The 14578-nt window shown below is 44.4% G+C and overlaps 3 protein-coding genes across 6 annotated transcripts; 2 read left to right on the top strand and 1 right to left on the bottom strand.

The window, feature by feature from the left end:
* The first annotated feature begins 1635 nt into the window (after nucleotides 1–1635).
* Nucleotides 1636–3342, top strand: RBM8A (RNA binding motif protein 8A). 2 transcript variants are annotated; one of them, XM_043456822.1, is made up of 6 exons: nucleotides 1636–1758; nucleotides 2031–2090; nucleotides 2219–2293; nucleotides 2469–2605; nucleotides 2878–3014; nucleotides 3124–3342. In XM_043456822.1, the coding sequence occupies exons 1-6, from the start codon at nucleotides 1692–1694 to the stop codon at nucleotides 3167–3169; spliced, it is 522 nt and encodes a 173-aa protein (XP_043312757.1). In that variant the 5' UTR covers nucleotides 1636–1691; the 3' UTR covers nucleotides 3170–3342. The 2 variants fall into 2 exon arrangements, with proteins under 2 accessions (XP_043312757.1, XP_043312749.1); XM_043456814.1 differs by having other exon boundaries at nucleotides 2216–2293.
* Nucleotides 3343–5957: 2615 nt separating this feature from the next.
* LOC122433856 (gonadotropin-releasing hormone II receptor-like) lies at nucleotides 5958–8868 on the bottom strand. Of its 3 annotated transcripts, XM_043456840.1 has the most exons (4): nucleotides 8786–8859; nucleotides 7998–8228; nucleotides 7709–7837; nucleotides 5958–6349 (listed from the first exon to the last, which is right to left on the bottom strand). In XM_043456840.1, the coding sequence occupies exons 2-4, from the start codon at nucleotides 8220–8222 to the stop codon at nucleotides 6317–6319; spliced, it is 387 nt and encodes a 128-aa protein (XP_043312775.1). In that variant the 5' UTR covers nucleotides 8223–8228; nucleotides 8786–8859; the 3' UTR covers nucleotides 5958–6316. The 3 variants fall into 3 exon arrangements, 2 of the variants coding, with proteins under 2 accessions (XP_043312775.1, XP_043312772.1); XR_006267193.1 differs by lacking the exon at nucleotides 7998–8228 and having other exon boundaries at nucleotides 7709–7930; nucleotides 8786–8868; XM_043456837.1 differs by lacking the exon at nucleotides 8786–8859 and having other exon boundaries at nucleotides 7998–8597.
* A 54-nt stretch (nucleotides 8869–8922) lies between these two features.
* PEX11B (peroxisomal biogenesis factor 11 beta) lies at nucleotides 8923–14560 on the top strand. Its single transcript, XM_043456802.1, has 4 exons — nucleotides 8923–9046; nucleotides 9876–9991; nucleotides 10395–10596; nucleotides 13359–14560. Exons 1-4 carry the CDS (start codon nucleotides 8991–8993, stop codon nucleotides 13759–13761), a joined length of 777 nt encoding a protein of 258 aa, XP_043312737.1. The 5' UTR covers nucleotides 8923–8990; the 3' UTR covers nucleotides 13762–14560.
* The last annotated feature ends 18 nt before the right edge of the window (nucleotides 14561–14578 follow it).

The following is a 14578-nucleotide window of genomic DNA, read 5'->3' as shown; positions in this document are numbered from 1 at the left end:
ATAGAGAAGACTCCTTTGGGTGACTGCAGTATTTCAGGGAGACCTACAGGATGGGGTTGAACCAGCCATGTGAAAAGCTGGAGGAAGCTCATCAGGGACAGAAAGTTACAAAATGTCCAGAGATAAGAAAGTGTACAACATAGTTGAGTATAGGGAGTTGAGTAAACATAATTGAGGAAAGTATAGTAAAGCAATAGATGAGAGGGAAGAATGGTGGTGAAACAGTCTGGAGACATAGGCAGAGCAGGCTGTGAGTCTGAATTTTATTCTAAGTGCAAATAATAAGTAAAGGGGATTTCAGTAGAGATGTGACTTCTTTTTTTTTTTTTTAAAGATCATACTATGTACTGTAGAGAATGGATTAATATGTCTTAGTCTCAATACAACTGTTTTGCCTGGAAAGCAAAACAGCCTTACAACAGTTTAAATGGAAGCACTCCCTTAAATGCACTCTCCTTATTTCCAGTCTTATTAGAAACTTGTATTGCTGTAGTACCTTGTAATAGCAATGATCACTTTCATAATGTTATTATAAAGTGATTGTTGATACTGTATTTCCCCTTGTATTGCTAGCACCTCTTCTAATATTAGACACACATATAGGCATTCACAACTGATTTAAAAATTAATAAATAAGTGACTACTTATCCACTACTGTTTGTTTAAGGCTTACGTCGGATGTGGGAGCAAAGTTCTTTTTCGCCTCAACTCCTCAAAGAAGCTAAAGCCTCTGTTTTATTTTAAATCACGACTTTTTCTTTTTACTTCCCAGAAGCGGTGGGTAGAATTTAAGAGACTATTTTTAATTTGGGGGGGGGGGGTGCGTGACCCTGGGTTTGCGGATTTTAGTTCCCCCACCAGGAACTGAACGGGGTCCCCGAAGTAAAAGTGTGGAGCCGCCACGGAATTTCCTAAGACATTATTAAATAAAAAAAGAAAAGTTGATATCTGTCTCATCAATAGTATTTCACGGGAAACCAGGTCGGCTGATTTTCTTGAGAGAAAGCCGCTGCTACAGTACGTTCCAGAAGCAGTTTTTTGAAGTAGCATTGCTGACTGAACTTTTTTTTTAATGCTTCCATCACAGATCCGGCTGCTCCTCGGAACAGTATAGGCCTGCAAGTTTTTAGAGAAAAAACTCTTCGGCTTCCATTTCCTGGTATGGAATGACAAGAGACGAAAAGCAATCCGCTAATAAAAATTGGGCTGGGCTTCACAAGGAAATGGCAACCCCGTCCAGTATTCTTGCCTGGAGAGTTCCATGGACAGAGGAGCCTGGCGGGCTACAGCCCAAGGGATCGCAAAGAACTGACCCGACTTAGCGGGTGACACTTTCACTTTTCAGTCAGTAGTTACTTTTCGTTGGCTGCTCTGGTTAAGTTACTTAGCGTTAGGCGCTCAGTCTTGTCTGAAGCTCTGGTTAAGAGGAACTCACTAGGCCCGCCCACTCCCTACCTCGCCGCACACGGCTGCCGCGCTCAGCTCTCGACCCGCTCAAGATGGCTACAGAAACACTTCCGGTATCTTCCCAAACTAGGCCCGCCTCCATTGCGTATTTTTACCGCGCCGAGGGCGGGACCTAGGGTTAGTTTTTAATTGGTCAACTTGATTGATGACCTTTTCCCTCCGCGACAGTTTCCCGAGGAGCCAAGTGCCTGAGCGGCACGGGCGAGAGTTGGAGCGAAGGCAAGATGGCGGACGTACTTGATCTTCATGAGGCCGGGGGCGAGGATTTCGCTATGGATGAGGATGGGGACGGTGAGGACAGTGGAGGCGGCTGCGGGAAGCGGGGAAGGTGCGAGAGATGGACGTTTTAGGAAAATACAATCTTTCTCCCCAGTGGGGAGGATGCGAGCCGGGGAACCGGGTTCTGTTGGTTGGAGACTCCGCCCCCTTTGGGAGGAAGAGGGGCGGGCCGGGAAGGGACAGCCTGGAGGTGGTGGGGTTTGCTTTCAAATGTCTTGCAGAGAGAATATTGTTGTAAACAACTGTTACCTTTCTCACTTATTCCTTCTCTTCTGGGGCTCCAGAGAGCATCCACAAACTGAAAGAAAAAGCGAAGAAACGGAAGGGCCGTGGCTTTGGCTCCGGTGAGTGTTTGTGGGTGGAATGGGGTAGAATGGAGAGAGCTACGAGTTTTGGAATCCCCATTCAGACCTACGGTGAACAGTGGGTGAAGGGGGATTTCCGGTGATCTGCTGTGTGTTTCTAATAGAAGAGGGGTCTCGAGCACGGATGCGTGAGGATTATGACAGCGTGGAGCAGGACGGCGATGAACCCGGACCACAACGCTGTAAGTAAATGGAACCCGTAGGATCTGTCTGTAGAGAATTAGGGACCAATGAAATAAAATCCAGTAGGAATGGAGTCAGAGGTCGCTTAACCGATCTCTGTGGAGCCTGCACACACTCTACTTCTGTGATCTTGCTTAAGTGTTTCTTGTGCTTAAACAACTTTCCTCCCTACAGCTGTTGAAGGTTGGATTCTCTTTGTCACTGGAGTCCATGAGGAAGCCACGGAAGAAGACATCCATGATAAATTTGCAGAGTATGGAGAAATAAAAAATATCCACCTCAATCTGGACAGACGTACAGGATATCTAAAGGTATCCTGAGCCATACTCCATTGCTTCTCTTCATCCATAACCCTTAAACAGCATTGGTGGTTCTTCCACGTTGGCTGTGGTTGGCCAAGAGTTGAAATAAAATGAGATTGGGAATTGATTGTTAGACACAGCAAAGAGGCAGAAACAGACAGACAGGTTGTATATATAATAGGGATGTGACGTGCATTTGTTGTTTAAGGTTGATAGATTTTTCTAGTTGAGTAGAAAAAAGCTTGATGGAGTTTTGATAATCTGTCTTTTTCTTGTTCCAGGGGTATACTCTAGTTGAGTATGAAACATACAAGGAGGCCCAAGCTGCTATGGAGGGACTCAATGGCCAGGATTTGATGGGACAGCCAATCAGTGTGGACTGGTGTTTTGTTCGGGGTCCACCCAAGGGCAAGAGGAGGTAAAGTGCAGAGGGCAAAACATTATCTTAGTGGAAGGAATATGAGCAAAACAGAATAAGGACTTAGTATCATGTTCCTCTCATGGACTCTGCCCTGTTTCCTTTCTAGAGGTGGCCGAAGACGCAGCAGGAGTCCAGATCGGAGACGTCGCTGATCCGCCCTCTGTTGTTCAGGTGTTCTCTGCAGAGATTCCATCTGCCCATGCAGATGGTGAAACCTTTGAGAAACAGGGCTTGGGTGGAACTCACTGTGTTTATATTTAATCTCTTACCCTGTTTAGTGTTTCTTTTGAATTATGAATAAATGTCCAATTTTTGTTTTCTAAAATTCCTTTCCTTTCCTTTTCTAATATTGTAAGTTCTGGAGTACTATTTACAGTGAGGCAGTATGGGTCACTGTGAGATATTTCTCCCAGGGACTGAATCTGTGTGAGTTTCTACATTAGATACAGTCTCCAGTGTCAGCTAGGGTCAAGCAGAGACACTGCTCAGTATTTCTTTTTCTTTGAAAGCAATACTAAGAGAGCAGGGGTAGAAGTAAGATGTTCTCATGGCAGTAAGGAATAATCCTTCTGTTCCTATATAGGCTGTCCTGAGCAAACGGTATCATAGAAATGTCTTTTTTTTTCTCTCCTGCCTTTCTTACTGCCAAATTTGTTTGTACTTCCATCTGTCTAAGAGCTTGAATCTCCTGTTAGGGCACTCTTCCAGAACCTCCTTCCCTGGAGGAGTTTATACTATGTTCTTGATGCCCTCTTCGGCAGCTAAAGGTGAAGGCCCCATAGAGGAAAGGATCCAGAGGAGCATTGAGAAGGCCAAAGAGGAAAAGGATGTGGCTGAGGCTAGGAGGCACTTCAGTTAGCATGGTGGGAGAGAACCAGTACCAAAGACCCAGAAGGTAATAAGGTGGCCAGCAGAAGATGAAGGTCAGCAGGACAAGTAGGGCCAGTCGTAGGGCCCAATGACGAGCACGGGAGCGACTGTCTGAGGAGCGGCGGAGGGCAAATTCACCTGCAGGGGCTGAGAATTTAGAAAATAGACTCAAATTCAGAACCACTCAGCTTCTAAATTGATAGGCAAAAATTGTGAGATAGAGCTCTTCCTTCTATAAGAGACTGCTGCAAGCCCTCCTCCCCTTCCCAATCTGGGACTATATGCTCCCTTCCCATTAGGGATTATGACAGATGTGCTGGAAAAAAGGTTTCAATTGAGGTGCTGTGGTACATGAAGCTACAAAGTCTGTTTGAAGTCTTGTTGGTGTCCAAGAGCAAAGGAGAATACTGATCACCCTTCTCCTTAATTCTTGCTTAGTTAGGTCAACTTTAGAGAATGATGGCTAGTGGCTGGTTAGAATTGAATGCATTCAATGAAATTAGTGTGGCATTAGCTGCTAGAGGTACAGTTTGTTGTTAGTTGCTAAGTTGTATCCGATTCTTTTGTGACCCCACAGGCTATAACCCACCAGGCTTCTCTGTCCATGGGATTTCCCGGTCAAGGATACTGAAATGGGCTGCCATTTCCTTCTCCAGGGGATCTTCCCAACCCAGGGATTGAACTCGAATGTCCTGTAATGCAGGCAGATTACTTACCACTGAGCCACTGGGCAAGCCCCTTGGTTTGATAGATAGCTATCATGTTAATGAGGCTAGACAATAGTTTTAGGGTATGGGTTAGGGCCTGGGGTTGGAGTCTCACCTTGGTTCCCCTTCCTTGTCTGAGGAGTGGACACACTGCAGATAATTCAGCTATAGCAGATGGTCATTGCAGTCAGTGGCAGCAGAAAGAGGCAGGCAGCATAAGGTGAAGAAGTTATAGATGATCTCTTGCCATTGAGCCTTGAAGCTGCCTTTGGTGACACTGAGTGAAGGGAACTGGACCAGCGCGTCGGACGGTATGGAACAGGAACAGCTAGATTGGAGTCAAGGACTATTAGAACTGGTCTCCCTTCTCCCCTGCCAAGCTACCTACCAATTCAACACTGTCTCCTCCCGATTAATTCATTCTTTTTTGTGTGTGTGATTGTTAGGAAATTTGGGAGCTAAAACAGTGCATAATCTCAATCCATTCTTAATTCCCTGCAGTGCTGAGTAATGGTACATCCGTGGTGCCATATTTAAAAGGTCAGAAATGTATCTTGAAAATCCCTATTTTCCTCTTAGGCTATGCTTATTAAATCCAGAACTTAAAGAATCCTGTCTTTTGAGTACTGTCTACCATTTTACAAGAGGATATCTCTACCACCTCACCAACATTTTTTCCCCCTCACCTTTTTTAGCTGAAATAATTTTCTTGATGTGTCTGATTAATTCTGTGGAAAAAAGAAATCTTTTATAAAATGGGAGGTGCTAGAGTTGCAGGCTGTTTTGCAGTCACTCTCTAAAGTGACTTTAGTAATAGTCCTATGTACAATAACTATAATGGTGAAATAACATTAATAAAATTTAACATTTTCCAAATGCTGTTGGCTGCCCCTCCTTTGTTTGGTAAACTGGTTTTTGGTTTGAACCAGTAAAGAGCATTTTTCAATTGAGAGCTTCAGGGTTTGTACCTTGGTTCAGGTAAGGTAGATTGAGTCAGTTTGATAAAAGGCAGGCTTAGTAGGTATCAAATTCTTAGATATGAGGCCTTTCAGAAAGGAATTTCAGCTGGCATGAGGGACTTTTAGGAAAAGTGAATAGTATTAGTCACAGACATATGATTTTATGAACTGCTTGGCGTTATGACCAGGCTATTCTAGTCGGGGAGTGGTCTTTCCTTTAACCCTATCTTGAGTCCATATATTCCTGGCTGGGTTTTTTTTTTTTTTTTTTCCTTTTGGTGGTGGGGGTGGGGGGGCAGGGGGAGCACTGCGGTGAGGGTGATGTTTGTGCATGGCTTGGCACTATGCCTAGAAACATCTGACTTGTGAGAAGCTTTAAAAATAGGCAAGGCTCGGGGACTTATATTTTAGTCCAGCCTCTGACTATTTTATATGCATTTTATATTTTACCACCTACTATAGAAACCTTTACTTCTGATACCTGGAAATGAGTCTACGAAAATAATTTCTAACTACACCAATATTCCCTTGACCATGCTAACAATTTTTTTTTTACATATTTTAAATGCAACATATGGGCATTGCAGAATTTATACAAGAGGTTGATAATTTGGAACCCAAAATAACATCTTTTGCACCTGAATCATGTTACCATCAGTTTGCTATTGAAGCAAATAGAAATTGCATTGTTGGATTGTTAGGCTACAAGGAAGGATGAAATTCATCTATTTCATAATCTTGTGGTCTATGCATTTCAAGTGTTTCAGCCAGTCATCCAGCTAGTTAATGGTAGAGCCTAGACTCAGAAAAAAACAGAGCAAATTAATACAAACAACAAAAACAGTCCTAATTCTAGTTCCCAGTCCACTTCTAAAATTCATTTCATATAAACTCAATTAATTTCTTTGCACTGAGGCAACAGGCAAAAGGGGTCTTGTTTACAACATACTGTTGGAAGCAGTATGTTTTGTCTGTCTTAGAACTGCAGTCAGACTAACTTTTGGTAGTTACATTTCTAATATTTGAGGATTTAGGAATCCAATCTTAAATGTGACTACAATGCATTTTCCTGAGACTGAAATTTTACCTCTCTCCCTGACATAATCCCAACCCTAGGCTCAGAGATGCTGCTTTACTCCCTTCTCTCAGATGGTGTTAGTGGTTTTGTTTTTGTTTTGAAGGAATTGCTCCATATTTAGCTTTTTTTTTTTTCTAGATTTATAGTTTGTTTTCACTACTGAGATTTGATTAATTGGTACTCAAGTTCAGATGCACCCTTTTGTTTCAGTTTTGACACAATAAAGCTAGAGTAAAAAATAGAAATTTGGTTATGTCACTCTCTACCTTTTTTACTTTAGTGTTTCCCCACTGCCCTTAGGATAAAGTACAAGCTTAATATTTGTGAAATTGGTTCTTCCTTCCCCTCCAGGCTCATTACTTGCCATTTTCTAGCCCTCAACTTTAACTGTGATTACTTTTGAGATTTTCTACCCTCCACCTTCTCCAGCATTCCTCCTGCTTTGTTTTAACACCTGTCTTTCAAGAATGAAATTTTGATATCTCTGGGAAGTCAGGAAGCTTTCCCTGAATGACCAAAAGTGGGTCAGACACCCCTCATTGTTCCTTAGCTGTTATGCTTAGCTTTAGCATAACACTTGACATTATATTGTAATTGCCTACTTATTTGACTCTGCACTCATCTATAAATTTCTTGAAGGCAGGACTTTGTTGCTCTATCCTTGATAGAGCATTTAATGCACCTGGGGGAACTGCATTTTTTTTTTTAATTGATGAGTGAAGGTATCACAAAGTTTTACCCAAAGTCCCAGATTTCACTTTTTTTTTTTTTTTTCGTTTTCTTGTCACTGTCTTCTTAATATCTTCCCATGGAGGAAACTCCATGCTCTGAAGCTTTCCTGCAATAATCTGAAGGAGGTGGGACTAGTATGATGCAAAGAGATGGAAGACAAGTGTAGTAAAAAAGACTCAATAGAAATACAAATTAACATGCAATGATCTTAACTTGAAAAGAGCAGAGGCTCCCACCCCACCCTGAGGATTAATGTTGACCATGGCCAAGCACACCCCTTGAATCCGAAGGCTCATGTGTACTCAAATTCTTGTTCAGTCTAGCCCTGAGTCCCAAGTCACTCACCTGGGGCAAGGCAAGCAGGAAGCTGAGTCCCCAGGCTACCCCAAGAAGTTTCCTTCCAGCTGAGTGCGGTCCAAACAGGTGGAGTACAGCTGCCTGGCGGTCGAGCCCAGTGACCCACAGGCAGGAAAGCTGCGGGATACATGGGCATTAGTTTCAGGAACATGAGTGTCCGACATGCAATGTCCCTGGCCAGCCATTGAACAGTGATATTCCAGGTCGCATCTAGGGGCATAACCACAAAAGTGACCAGTAAGTCGGCAACGTCTAAATGGGCAAACAGTCGTCGTACCGGAGAGGGACGGAGCTGGTTGGGTTGCGGTCGTGTCACTGACCACAGCACGGCCAGGTTCCCTCCAGCCGAAGAAACAAACAGCACGACAGTCACTCCCACTCGCACCTTGGTGGCAACTGAGAAGGTGGGCAGCTCTGCGCCCTCCACCTCTACTCCTGATGCTACCCAGACCTCCTCCCCCGCCGCTGATGACCCCCAAGGGGTAACGTTGCCTGCAGACATGGTGACCTGGAAAGAAAAGGGGTGGGGCGATGAAGTGTGGGTCTGAAGAGGTGAACTGCGTCCAGTTTCTTCTCTCTCCTTCGCAGGATCTGAGATGGTTATTTTGCGAATTTCGTCCACTAAAGCCTCTACCTCTGGAGACTCTGTCTGTAATCTGGAGGTCACCTGTCCAACTGTCAGGGGCTTGCAGGGACTAGGAATCTGGTGCCGGCTTCTACTTCCAAAGACTCCTTTAGGACCCTGGAGCTCTGAATTAGATAGGAGCGTGAGAGGGAGTGTGTGTGTGTGTGTGTGTGTTGCGAGTGTTCCCCTGTGAGCACCCCTCGGTCAGGGGTAACCCCATCCTAGTGGTCCTGGGGAGAGCACTGCGGCGCCTTCTCGCTCCGCCTCGACTCCTGCAAACCTCACCCTTGGTCCAGAATATTTAAAGAAGACTGTGCCTCTGGAAGCTTGCTCGGGAAATCGAGATCTTCAGATAAGAGAATGAGACGACGGAGACCACGCGCACACACACACACCCCTCCACCTCCCCCAATCCCCCCCGCCAAACACACAAACCATACAGACGTATGCCCAGAGACAGGTGCTTCTCGTTCTGAAATTCCGTTTCAGGGGCGGGCTCCACTCGCTTTATTTTCTGATGATGTTTGTTCCTCGCGCGGCACCGTTGGGTCGTCCGGGAGGCGTGACTAGGGGCGGGAAGTGGGGCGGGAAGTGGGGCGGGAAGTGGGGCGGGAGCGGAGCTGCAGAACGGGTGCCGCCGCTGTCATGGACGCCTGGGTCCGCTTCAGCGCCCAGAGCCAGGCCCGGGAGCGACTGTGTAGGTGCGGCCCGAATAGGAAAGGGGGGCAGGAGGGCGGGCAGAGGAAGAGCCTCGTGAGGCGAGGTCAGTTCACACTACGGGGGTCAAAAAGGGTCAACTCGGACTACGGGGGCCCGGACAGACCGCGAGGGGCTGATTTGAGCCGGCCGCGAGGCCTTGGTTCGTTCCTGCTCGTGAGAAAGATGGGGAAACTGAGGCACGAGTGGGCCAGCGGGGAGGCGGCTCAGGGTTGTGTGTTCACATAAGACCAACACTTTCCTCCCTGGGCGACGGTGGGACGAGGAGCGTTCTCCCCGTGACAGATAGCGATCTAGGTGGACTCTGTCCCCAGAGCTACGGAGGCACTCCTGAGTTCCCGTTGTCCCCTTTACCCTACTGTCACCCACTAGCTCCTCCACCTCCGCCCTGCCTTCTAGTCTTCATTCATCTCAAGGGCCTTGAAGATCTCTTAGTTCACCAATTTTGAAGACTGACCTGTTCTTCAGCCATCTCCCGCCCCCTCACTGAACATTACACACTCACACTGAAGTGCTTGTGATCTTGCGATGGTCCTCCTGCCCTCTTCACTGTCCTCTTCAGGCTGCATCATTGTTAAATCTCTTATTTCCTCAATTCGAAGTAGTGTTTCCCAGCCCCTACTAGGCTCCTTTTTATCCTCAATGCCTTTCTCTTCCCTTGGCCTGGGGAAGAAACTAAGATATAGGCCTGAAGAGGAGGAAGGGGAATGGTCTCAAACTGGGAAAGGGGTGATCCATGGTTGCCTTTTGGAGGACATTTTTGAGGGGGAGATAAAGGAGGTCTCCACCTTACCTTACCTCTCTCTCCTTCAGGGCTGCCCAATATGCTTGCTCCCTTCTTGGCCATGCACTGCAGAAACATGGGGCCAGTCCTGAGTTACAGAAACAGATTCGACAACTGGAAGGTCATCTGAGCCTAGGAAGAAAGCGTAAGTAACTAGGCCTTTCCTTTTATTACTCCAACACTTCCTCCATCCCCAGCCATTATTTCTTAGTCCCTCCTTCCTATTTTTGACCAGTGCCAATTCATCGTGGTTTGCCTCTGTACTTATCCTGTGCAGGCCTCCCAGCTGAGATAAGAGAGCAGGGATAAGGTCAGTGAAGGATTGGAGAGAATGAGGCAGATTTGAGAAAGCTAAACTGGGACACAAATTAATAAAAAATTTGAACTAAAAAAGATTGAACTTTCTGCTGTTTTTTAAAAAATTGTTTATTATTGTTTCTATCACTTGCCTGATTTTCACTCTCTTGCTTTCTCTCTTTCTCTGTATCTTGCTGTCTGTTTGCCTTTCTACTTTCAAATCCTTGCTTTCTGTTGCTGTTCCCCACAAGTTCTACGCCTCGGTAACTCAGCAGATGCCCTTGAGTCAGCCAAACGAGCTGTGCACCTATCAGATGTTGTCCTGAGATTCTGCATCACTGTTAGTCATCTCAATAGAGCCTTGTACTTCGCCTGTGACAATGTCCTATGGGCTGGGAAGTCTGGACTCGCTCCCCGTGTGGATCAGGAGAAGTGGGCCCAGCGTTCTTTCAGGTTTGATATTCTTTTATCCTACAAGGTCTATCGTATTCTTCATACTGCCTCCCTTGCCTTTCATGAGAGAACAATCTTTTAGGGTGTTCCCAGAATATACACATCTTAATCACTTGGCTTCAATCTTCATTTAGATCTTAAAACCATCAGAGAAGAATGAATGGGGGCAGATGGAAGACAGATGCTCTTTCATGATGAATGACTAAGATTGGGCAAGACTATATATTAATTATATTGCTTTAATTCTTCTTCTGTCTATACCACAGATTTATGCCCTTCACTGTCTACACATTCATTCTAAAAATACTTAGTAGCTGCTTACTGTGAGCCAGGGAATAAAGCAAAGCGCTAAGTAGATATGGTTCCTGCTCTCATGAAGCTTCTAGTTTAGTAGGGGAGTCCGATATTAAAACAAATAATCACCAAACCGAATATTTGTGGGAAAGTATAGGATGTTAGCCCCTGGAGGAAGGCATGGCAGCCCACGTCAGTATTCTTGCCTGGAGGATTCCATGGACAGAGGAGCCTGGCGAGATACAGTCCATAGGGTCAGAGTCAGACACAACTGAAGCGACTTAGCACATACATAGGATGTTAGAGCTTTATAACAGGGGGAGCTAATCTAGATAGAAAGGTCAGGAAAAAGAGAACCCTTTGAGAAAATTAAATTTTGTTTCAGACCTGAAGTCTGAGTAGAAGTTATACAAAGCAAGCAGTAGAAAGAAGAAACAGAAAATAACTCATTCTAAGGCCTTGAAGCAAGAAAGACTTCTTGGAATTAGAGAGGTAGAAAGAAAGCCAGTGTGGTTGACAGTATTGAGGAGGGGCATAAGTTCAAACTGGAGAGGTAGACCAGGGCCAGATCATTCATGCAAGCCCATCTAGGTAATGGTAGGATTTTTTTCATTTAGTTTTGTTTAAATTTTATCCCAAGTCCAGTGGTTCTGAGCAGGGATGTAACATGATTCAAATTGCATTTAGATCTCTCTTTCTGTACTGTGGAAAATGGATTGCAGTAGAACTAAAGAGGAGAAGATTCTCTAATGAAATGATGTTGGCTTGGATTAAAGAGCAGGCTGGTAGTGAAGGTGGAAAGGAATATGATTTGAGAATGAAATTTTCTGTCTGTATATCACCTATATTTTTTTTTGCTTCCCTATGATTTGTTTTGTTATTTTACATTATATTGCTTCTTTCCATCTCTGCTTCTGTCCTGCTTTTCATCTTTCTCAGATTTACAATTATAACAAGGCTTATGGTATATGAGGGGTAGGGGCAGAGGCATGGCTTGAATGGTATGGAAAAGCAACTCCCTAGAAGAATTTCTATGCCATGTCTACTCTTTCATTCCATAAATATTTGTTTAGCTCTTACTATGTGCTAGGCAGAAGTCTAGACACAAGGATGCAGTGGTAAAGACAAATAAGATCCTTCCTCCTATGGAGCTTACATTGTAATGGGAAGGGACAAAGACACAGTAAATAAGAAAAACATCAGAGAGTGGTAAATGCTGTGTAGGAAATTAAAATAAGGTCAAGTGATAAGATGGTAAATGGCTTGCTACTTTAGAATGGGAGGTCAGAGAAGACCTCTCTGAAGAGGTGACATTTAAGCTCAGACATGAAGTGCAAGGAAGAGCCAGCCATGTGAAGATTTTTGAGGGAGAATATTCCAGATTGAGGGACTAGGTAATGTAAAGATCCTAAAGCAGGAATCAGCTGAATGGGATCAAAATATAAAAAGAAACCAGTGAGGTTGGAGCATAGTGGTTGAGGGAAAGAATAGTACAAGATAGAGAGGCAGAGTGGCTTGTTGAGTTCTGTAGTATTTTATTCTAAATGTGATAGGAAGGAAACCATCGAGAGTTTTAAGAAAGGGTATAATGTGATTTACATTTATGCCAGCTGCTATATGAAATTAGATTGTTAGGTGTGGTGGGCAAGAGTGACCATGGGGAAACCAGTTAAAAGACTAAAGTAGCAGTTCAAGCAAGAGATGATGGTGGGTTAGACTAATGGCCCCCAACCTTCTTGGCACCAGGAACCAGTTTTGTGGAAAATTTTTCCACAGACCAAGGGGTGCAAGCAATAGGGAGAGGCTGTAAATATAGATGAAGCTTCGCTGACTTACCTGCCACTCGCCTCCAGCTGTACTGCCCAGTTCCAGGGATTGGGCACCCCTGGCTTAGACTATGGTCTAAGTATAATAGATAGATGTGATTGGATTCAGGGTATATATTAGAGGTAGGACAGTTAAACTGAATACAGACCACTGTTTTCAGAATGGATTTAAAAAAATTTTTTTAATGTAGGCTGTTCTTAAGGAATTTACAATCTATCACATTTGGCAAGCTTGGCTTCTTTTTTTCCCCCTTTTAAGAAAAGGATTGTATTTAAATTATGTGTGTCAATCTTTGAAACAACTGAAGCTGTTCTTTTTTTAAAAAAAGTTGCATTATTGTAGTTCAGGTTGAGTGCATGTGTGCTAATCGGTTGCCAAGTGGAAAAGTGAAATTTGAAGTTAATCTTGGACTATTTCATGATCCTCATTACTTTTAAATCAGGATCTTAAGGTACACATACATAAACACATTAGTTACAGAAAGGTGGAAGGACATTTCTAATAGTGGGTAATAACATTCACTTCTGATATTTTAATGTATAATCTGTTTGCACTATGAGGGAAAAAAGTTTAAGTGTTCTGTTGGATTTGCTCGGTGGGTATATGTACCCATCCTGACCCTTCTTCTCTGTGTATCCCAGGTACTATCTGTTTTCCCTCATCATGAATTTGAGCCGTGATGCTTATGAGATCCGCCTACTGATGGAACAAGAGTCTTCAGCTTGTAGCCGGCGACTGAAGGGTTCTGGAGGAGTCCTAGGAGGAATCGAAACTGGAGGACCTGGGGGTCCAGGGGCTCCAGGAGGAGGTCTGCCCCAGGTGGCTCTGAAGCTTCGGCTCCGGGTCCTGCTGCTGGCTCGGGTCCTTCGGGGTCATCCTCCTCTCCTGCTGGATGTGGTCAGAAATGCCTGTGATCTCTTCATCCCACTGGACAAACTAGGCCTCTGGCGCTGTGGCCCTGGGATTGTGGGGCTTTGTGGCCTCGTGTCCTCCATCCTGTCTATTCTCACCCTAATCTGCCCTTGGCTACGACTCAAACCCTGATATGCTGTTACAGGATAAGGAGGGGACCTGAATTGGTGAGATGGAATTTTATAGATCGTCCCTGTGTCCCAGCCTCATTCTAACTCCACTCCTTGGTTAAAGTTAAAATCCAGAGATTTGAGAATAAAAGGAAGGAGCTTTGGGGAAGATGAGATGAGGAAAGGTGATTTGTGAAATCAATTGGATGATTCAGATATTCAGATCTGTTGGAGCTTTTGTTCTTTTCCTCCTTCATTGCATTGTCTGTGTCTCCCCTGACTCTTTACTGTCTCTTAAGTCTGTTTAATATTCTGTCTCTGTATCCCTTTTGTACCTTCTCAGCCCTCTGTCATAAGAATTTAATCAGCAGAATTACTTTTTGGTATGGGAAGTAGAAGGTATGGTCTGTAAGGTTCTAATTGCCTTCTTCCTTTTCCTCACAAAAGTGACTTGTGGCAGTTATTTTTGCCTCCAGACTCCAGATCATAATTTTAAAGGCTTTGTGTCCCAGTGGACTCTTCCCACATGCACCAGAAGTAGTTTCATGCTTCCTTTTCCTCGCTTATGTCTACCTCACTATCCTCCCTCATGATTTGCCATTCCCCTTCTTTCCACTCACACCTGCAAGTTTCTGCTTACACTTTGATTTCATGGTTTTGTTCTAGCCTTTCCATACCCCTTCTTTGCCTATCCAGAATGATGCTATGTCTAGCATCTTGTAAATATTGTACAATGATTCTGTGTAAATAGCTGAGGCCCAAGCCCATGATGGAGAGCAAGCCTTCCAGGTTAGCAGATTAAAGATCAATTTGCTCATTGATATTTGGTCTGGTCCTGT

This window comes from Cervus canadensis, chromosome 2 (genome assembly GCF_019320065.1).
Source record: "Cervus canadensis isolate Bull #8, Minnesota chromosome 2, ASM1932006v1, whole genome shotgun sequence".
Taxonomy (NCBI): domain Eukaryota; kingdom Metazoa; phylum Chordata; class Mammalia; order Artiodactyla; family Cervidae; genus Cervus; species Cervus canadensis.
Note: the sequence above shows the minus strand (reverse complement) of the source record. Positions and strands in the feature narration are given on the sequence as shown.

Excerpts from the sequence above, each read along its gene's own strand:
- RBM8A (XM_043456814.1), top strand. The coding sequence starts at position 1,692 with ATGGCGGACGTACTTGATCTTCATGAGGCCGGGGGCGAGGATTTCGCT. Across the intron at positions 2,606-2,877 it reads GACGTACAGGATATCTAAAG|GGGTATACTCTAGTTGAGTA; the intron begins GTATCCTGAGCC and ends TTCTTGTTCCAG. Across the intron at positions 3,015-3,123 it reads CCACCCAAGGGCAAGAGGAG|AGGTGGCCGAAGACGCAGCA; the intron begins GTAAAGTGCAGA and ends TTTCCTTTCTAG.
- LOC122433856 (XM_043456840.1), bottom strand. The coding sequence starts at position 8,222 with ATGTCTGCAGGCAACGTTACCCCTTGGGGGTCATCAGCGGCGGGGGAG. Across the intron at positions 7,838-7,997 it reads ACCAGCTCCGTCCCTCTCCG|CTTTCCTGCCTGTGGGTCAC; the intron begins GTACGACGACTG and ends TGTATCCCGCAG. Across the intron at positions 6,350-7,708 it reads TCCTGCTTGCCTTGCCCCAG|GCTCTACCATTAACTAGCTG; the intron begins GTGAGTGACTTG and ends TTCTGAGTCTAG.
- PEX11B (XM_043456802.1), top strand. The coding sequence starts at position 8,991 with ATGGACGCCTGGGTCCGCTTCAGCGCCCAGAGCCAGGCCCGGGAGCGA. Across the intron at positions 9,047-9,875 it reads GCCCGGGAGCGACTGTGTAG|GGCTGCCCAATATGCTTGCT; the intron begins GTGCGGCCCGAA and ends TCTCTCCTTCAG. Across the intron at positions 9,992-10,394 it reads TCTGAGCCTAGGAAGAAAGC|TTCTACGCCTCGGTAACTCA; the intron begins GTAAGTAACTAG and ends GTTCCCCACAAG.